This window comes from Phoxinus phoxinus (assembly GCF_949152265.1).
Source record: "Phoxinus phoxinus genome assembly, chromosome: 4".
Lineage (NCBI taxonomy): Eukaryota > Metazoa > Chordata > Actinopteri > Cypriniformes > Leuciscidae > Phoxinus > Phoxinus phoxinus.
Window position 1 is genome coordinate 15,642,665 of NC_136879.1, and position 6,000 is coordinate 15,648,664.

General features: G+C 44.1%; 1 protein-coding gene across 12 annotated transcripts; it reads left to right on the top strand.

The window, feature by feature from the left end:
* The first annotated feature begins 2,860 nt into the window (after positions 1–2,860).
* On the top strand, positions 2,861–5,693 carry LOC306996460 (zona pellucida sperm-binding protein 4-like). 12 transcript variants are annotated; one of them, XM_079608962.1, is made up of 10 exons: positions 2,872–3,171; positions 3,304–3,375; positions 3,436–3,808; positions 3,884–4,071; positions 4,146–4,243; positions 4,312–4,469; positions 4,548–4,740; positions 4,805–4,952; positions 5,037–5,109; positions 5,188–5,693. In XM_079608962.1, exons 1-10 carry the CDS (start codon positions 2,893–2,895, stop codon positions 5,262–5,264), a joined length of 1,659 nt encoding a protein of 552 aa, XP_079465088.1. In that variant the 5' UTR covers positions 2,872–2,892; the 3' UTR covers positions 5,265–5,693. The 12 variants fall into 12 exon arrangements, with proteins under 12 accessions (XP_079465089.1, XP_079465083.1, XP_079465088.1 ...); XM_079608959.1 differs by lacking the exon at positions 3,304–3,375 and having other exon boundaries at positions 2,872–3,043; positions 3,117–3,215; positions 3,453–3,808; XM_079608963.1 differs by lacking the exon at positions 3,304–3,375 and having other exon boundaries at positions 2,861–3,207.
* The last annotated feature ends 307 nt before the right edge of the window (positions 5,694–6,000 follow it).

The following is a 6,000-nucleotide window of genomic DNA, read 5'->3' on the forward strand; positions in this document are numbered from 1 at the left end:
CTGAAGGCAGCAGGGTAAAAAGACTGAAGGATGGATGGTAACAGTCTCTTAGAATCCTGCCCGCTTTCTTGAGGCATCGTGTGTGGTAGATGTCCTGCAGGGCTGGGAGCTTTCTGCCGATGATGAACTCTGCAGACCTAACCACACTGGATTTTTCTGTCCCTGTCAATGCAGCTCCCATACCACACTGTGATACAGCCAGTCAGTGTGTTCTCAATTGTACATCTATAGAAGTTAGTGAGGATGACTGGGTCCATGCTGAACTTCTTCAGTCTCCTCAAGAAGAATAGGCGTTTCCGGGCCGCATTGACCACCTTGTCCGTGTGAGCAGACCAGGTAAGGTCATTTCTGAGGTTGACCCCGAGTAACTTACAACTGACATTTTCCACTACATATCCATTGATGTGCAGGGGTACATGCTCCTCGCTCTGTCTCCTCCTAAAGTCCACAATCATCTCCTTAGTTTTGCTGACATTGAGAGAGAGGTTGTTGTCATGGCACCATGTCACCAGAGTGTCGACCTCCTCTCTGTAGGCTGACTCATCTCCGTCAGAAATGCAGCCCACAATGGTTGTGTCGTCAGCAAACTTCACGATGAGGTTGGAACTGTGGTTTACTTCGCAGTCATGTGTGAACAGGGAGAACAATAGAGGGCTGAGCACACAGCCCTGGGGCGTGCCTGTGTTGGTGATCAGTGTGGATGAGGTGCGGTCACCGATTATCACCACCTGTGGCCTCCCCGTCAGGAAGTTGTGGATCCACTTACATAGGGAGATGTTTAGTCCCAGATCCACGAGCTTGGTGACGAGTCTGGAGGGGATGATGGTGCTGAATGCAGAGCTGTAATCAATGAACAGCATTCTCACATACGTATTTCCCTTGTCCAGGTGGGAGAGAGCATCATCTGTAGACCTATTGGACCGATATGCAAACTGCATAGGGTCCAGGGTGGGGGGTAACGAGGAGCAGATTAATGGTTTGACCAGCCGCTCAAAACACTTCATGGTGATAGAGTTCAGTGCTATCGGGCGATAGTCCTTCATGTCGGTGGCTTTGGTTTTCTTGGGCACATGGACGATGGTTGTCCTCTTGAAGCAGGTAGGGAGTACAGACAAACTTAGAGAGAGATTGAAGATGTCACTGAAGACCCCAGCTAAACAGTCAGCACAGCCCCTGAGGGCCCTACCTGATATGCCATCCGGACCAGGTGCCTTGTGGGGGTTGATCTTTTTAAAGCATAGCCTCACCTCAGCTTCAGTTAATATAGGCACGCCACTGGCTCGGCCTTCAGGCAGTTCCACTGCAATAGGTTCACTGTCCCTCTCGAAACGAGCATAGAAGTCATTTAGCTCGTCTAGTAGTATGACAGATGCCTGGGTCTCGCTACAACCTCTCCCTTTGTAGTCTGCAATGGCTTTAAGTCCGTACCACATATGCCTAGGGTCAGAGCCATGATAACTGGACTCCACCCTGGTTCTGTAAGACCTTTTCGCTGTTTTGATGGCCTTCCGAAGGTCATATCTGGCCTTCCTGTACAAATCAGGGTCCCCGGAGTTAGAGGCGGCAGCCCGGGCTCTTAGGTTATTCCGGACCCCAGCATCAACCCAGGGCTTCTGATTGGGAAAGGACCGAACAGACTTCTAAGGAACGATGTCCTCAATGCAGTGATGGATAAAGCTGGAAACAGTATCTGTATATTCGTTAATGTTCCCATCTGCTGCCTCTCTAAACATCAGCCAGTCAGTGGTCTCAAAACAATCCTGGAGAATCGCAACACTCTCATCACTCCATTTTTAAACACATTTTTAAAACTCATCTTTGATTACCAAAATGACATATTTAAAAAAATGTTCCTTGGAAAAGTTCTTCACGCCTTAAAATTGCTTGAATATAACTACACTGTTGCCTCATTTAGTATACGTGGTTCTACGAATATGCAACAATTAGCCCCGCCTCCATTCACTCACACCAGTTCAGAAATCCACAAGTTGACGTGTTTTAACAGTTTAGAGAAATAATGCTTTTGAACTTTTTCATTGTGAAATCTATTATTTGCATTTGTCCCAATGGAGACAAAGGTGATGGCAGCAGGTAAAATAGTTCCATAATATGTTTAGTTGACGAGAAAAAACTTTGGATGGAGCCTGTCCTCCTCTGACAAGACAATAAATGTGCATTTCAATAAATTTGGGATATATTATTGCCTTAAAATTTCAGGGCTAGGGTTAGGTTGGTTGGTTAATATTACAGCTAGAACATGACGGCTGCACAAATAGATTTTTAAATGCCAGTCACAGTTTTTATTTTATTTTTACAATTTCAGGGATGAAAAAATAATAATACAGACATAACTGAAATGCAGGACACTATTTATGTATTGAGGGACGCACCAATTTCGGGAATGTCACCCTAAGTTGTCGTCTCTAAGAAACTTCCCACGAAAACTCAAAGAAAAAAAGTTTCCATTTTTAGTACGTCGTTGTTGTGTAAACATACCCTGAAAATACAGGCCTTTTGCCATGAAAACCGCAAGATGTAAAAAAATAAAAATAAAATCCAGAATAGCCAAACCATCAAATAGCCTATAAAATTCAGCTAATGAAGGAGAAAACAAAGGCTAACTTCAGAATGAAATAAATTGTACTAGCATACTATTCAGAATTCAGCTCAATATGTGCTTTTGTGTATGTTCAAAAAGTGTGGAAAGTATACAAAAATTATAACAATTGTAAGAACCAATAGAATCACGCATTGCATAGACTCCCACTCATGCAAGTCTGGAGAATCATGACTGTTAATGAAGAGGGAGGGATTATCATTAATTAGCCAAAGTCTGTATGGTACAAAAAAACCAGAGGGCAGCATCTCAGCAGTGTGACTAGCTGTTGAACAATGGCAGGAAGTTGGTGTGCTCTTCAGTCTCTGGCACTTTGTGTTTGGCTCTTTGCGTTCAGTCATGCTGTTCCACAGTGGAGTAATCTGCCCCAGAATCCTCAATCTCTGATGTTCCAGCAAACTGACCAGCGGTTTCAACAGCAAGCTAGTCAACAATTTCCTCGGCCAGTTCAGCAACAAACTAGTCAACAGTTTCCTCAGTCAGTTGTACAGCAAGCTAGTCAACCGTTTCCTCAGTCAGTTCAACAGCAGGCTAGTCAACAGTTTCCTCGGCCAGTTCAACAGCAAGCTAGTCAACAATTTCCTCGGCCAGTTCAACAGCAAGCTAGTCAACAGTTTCCTCAGTCAGTTCAACAGCAAGCTAGTCAACAGTTTCCTCAGTCAGTTCAACAGCAAGCTAATCGGCAGTTTCAACAGCAAGCTAGTCAACAGTTTCCTCAATCAGTTCAACAGCAAGCTAGTCAACAATTTCCTCGGCCAGTTCAACAGCAAGCTAGTCAACAGTTTCCTCAGTCAGTTCAACAGCAAGCTAATCGGCAGTTTCAACAGCAAGCTAGTCAACAGTTTCCTCAGTCAGTTCAACAGCAAGCTAGTCAACAGTTTCCTCAGTCAGTTCAACAGCATGCTAGTCAACAGTTTCCTCAGTCAGTTCAACAGCAAGCTAGTCAACAGTTTCCTCAGTCAGTTCAACAGCAAGCTAGTCAACAGTTTCCTCAGTCAGTTCAACCGCAAGCTAGTCAGCAGTTTTCTCAGTTTCAGCCTAAGCAGCCAGTGGCACAGGCAGAGCCCCTTGACAAATGTGCTGTAGCTGATTATGAGCAGATCCAATGTGGACCACCTGGTATTACTGGTGCTGAGTGTGCAGCTATCAACTGCTGCTTTAATGGACAGCAATGTTACTATGGGAAGGCTGGTAAGATTGAGTCAATGCAAAGTGTTCATGTTAAACTGATTTTCAGCAATAACCTGCTCTTGTAACTCATTCCAGTGACTGTCCAGTGTATAAGAGATGGTCAGTTTGTGGTAGTGGTGGCTAGAGATGTTACGCTGCCTCGACTGAGCCTGGATTCTGTCCGTCTCTTGGGTGGAAGTGACCCATCTTGCAGTCCTGTGGGATCCACGCCTTTCTTTGCTATATACCAGTTCCCTGTCACTGCATGTGGCACGAGCATGATTGTGAGTAGCTGCTTGTGTTTTTTTTTCTGTGTGGCTTAGGATGGACTGGATGCCAACAGTGTTACTATTTGCAGGAGGACAGTGGATATGTGGTGTATGAAAACCGAATGATCTCCTCGTATGAAGTGGGTATTGGACCACTTGGTTCCATCACAAGGGACAGCCATTTTGAGTAGGTGACCTATGCTTTATCATAAATGTTAATCATTGACAACTGCTACAAGCTCATGGTTTGTCCAGGCTTCTCTTCCAGTGTAGGTACTCTGCTACTTCTGTGGAAGCTCTGGTTGTGGAGGTCAACAGTGTTCCTCCACCTCCACCAGTAGCTGCTCCTGGACCCCTCAGGGTTGAGCTTAGACTGGCAAATGGTCAATGTGTCACCAAAGGCTGTGCAGAAGGTAAGTGTTTGTCCCAAGTATAACTAACGCCTCTCAAACTCCAGGTTGCAGCAGTTTAGTTTAACACTGTATCCTCAGGGGATGAGGCGTACACATCCTACTACAGTGGTGCTGATTATCCAATTACAAAAGTCCTGCGAGAACCTGTGTATGTTGAGGTGCGCATTTTGGAGAGGACCGACCCCAACATTGTCCTGATGCTGGGACATTGCTGGGCGACACAAACCCCCAGTCCACTCAGTCTACCCCAATGGGACCTTCTGGTTGATGGGTGAGTAAGGCCATTCTTTATCCATGTGCTGTAAGGCTTTTCTGACTGCCTCTTTGCCTTTCAGATGCCCTTACCAGGATGATCGTTACCTGACCACATTGGTTCCAATGGCTGGATCTTCGGGTCTTCAGTTCCCAACCCACTACAAGCGCTTTGTTGTGAAGATGTTCACATTTGTAGATCCAGCATCACTGGCTCCTCTGCAGGAAACCGTATGCTCTGCAGCCTTACCTCAAGCCTTAATTTTAGTGCTTTTTATATTGAATTATATGGCTTAACCCTTTCCCCTCTGTTAGATCTTCATCCACTGCAGTACAGCGGTGTGCCATCCCTCTTCTGGCACCTGTGAGCAAAGCTGCACTAGGAAAAGTGAGTGCTTGCTGTAAATTGACTTCAGGAATAACATTTTATTTGAATGCCTCATGCTTCTATCACTTTTTTTTTTAGGAAGAGATGCGCACGTCAAGACCATCTCTAGTGGGCAAACTGTGGTGTCTAGTGGAGAAGTTATCCTGGTCATGTGAATTTAGTTTTTTAATAAACTTCCTGAAACTCAACATTAGTTTCTCTCTGGTATTGATTTCTGACTGGAGTTGGATGTTTCGTGATTGTTCTCAGTTTGATTTATAGGGCTGCACTACTAAACCCTTTTTATTTTGTGCAAAGAGGTTTTAGACTTGAACTAAATGGGCCAAGCTTCTACCCAAGCCATTTAACTTAACTATTTGCTAAGCTCTAGTTGCTATTTTGGGGCCCCTCAAATTAAGGGTTGTGTAACTTCTGATTGTGGCTTTACGTTTGACTTTATGGCTGGACTAACATAACTGCACGTATTGATACTCAAGCATGCCCAAGCCCCTGTAAGGTCACTTGTTGGCTTATTTTTTTTCTTCAGTCATGCAAGTATAGCATTATCTGGAATAAAATATGCATCAACCTGTACTTTTCCTTTTATCCCAAGTTTATTACTTTTTTTTTTTTCAGGATAGTCCTGGTAATGTTTGAGAAGTAGACTGCTTTAAGCATTAATCCCTTAACTATTATATCCACCCTAGGTTGCTGTCCAAGGCCTTGTTTACACCTAGTACTAAGCATAAAAAAAAAAAAATCCAATCACCAGTTAACTGGTAAATCCAAAAATGGTCGTTTTTGTTTGAGCTTGTCTACTTTTGATCACTTCTAGAGGTAGTCAAACATATTTAACCAGATTGCTTTCATAGAGTAGATGCTCATGTGTTTGAACATCTGCAAACGTAGACC

Excerpts from the sequence above, each read along its gene's own strand:
- LOC306996460 (XM_079608957.1), top strand. The coding sequence starts at position 2,893 with ATGGCAGGAAGTTGGTGTGCTCTTCAGTCTCTGGCACTTTGTGTTTGG. Across the intron at positions 3,809-3,883 it reads ATGTTACTATGGGAAGGCTG|TGACTGTCCAGTGTATAAGA; the intron begins GTAAGATTGAGT and ends AACTCATTCCAG. Across the intron at positions 4,741-4,804 it reads TGGGACCTTCTGGTTGATGG|ATGCCCTTACCAGGATGATC; the intron begins GTGAGTAAGGCC and ends TTTGCCTTTCAG.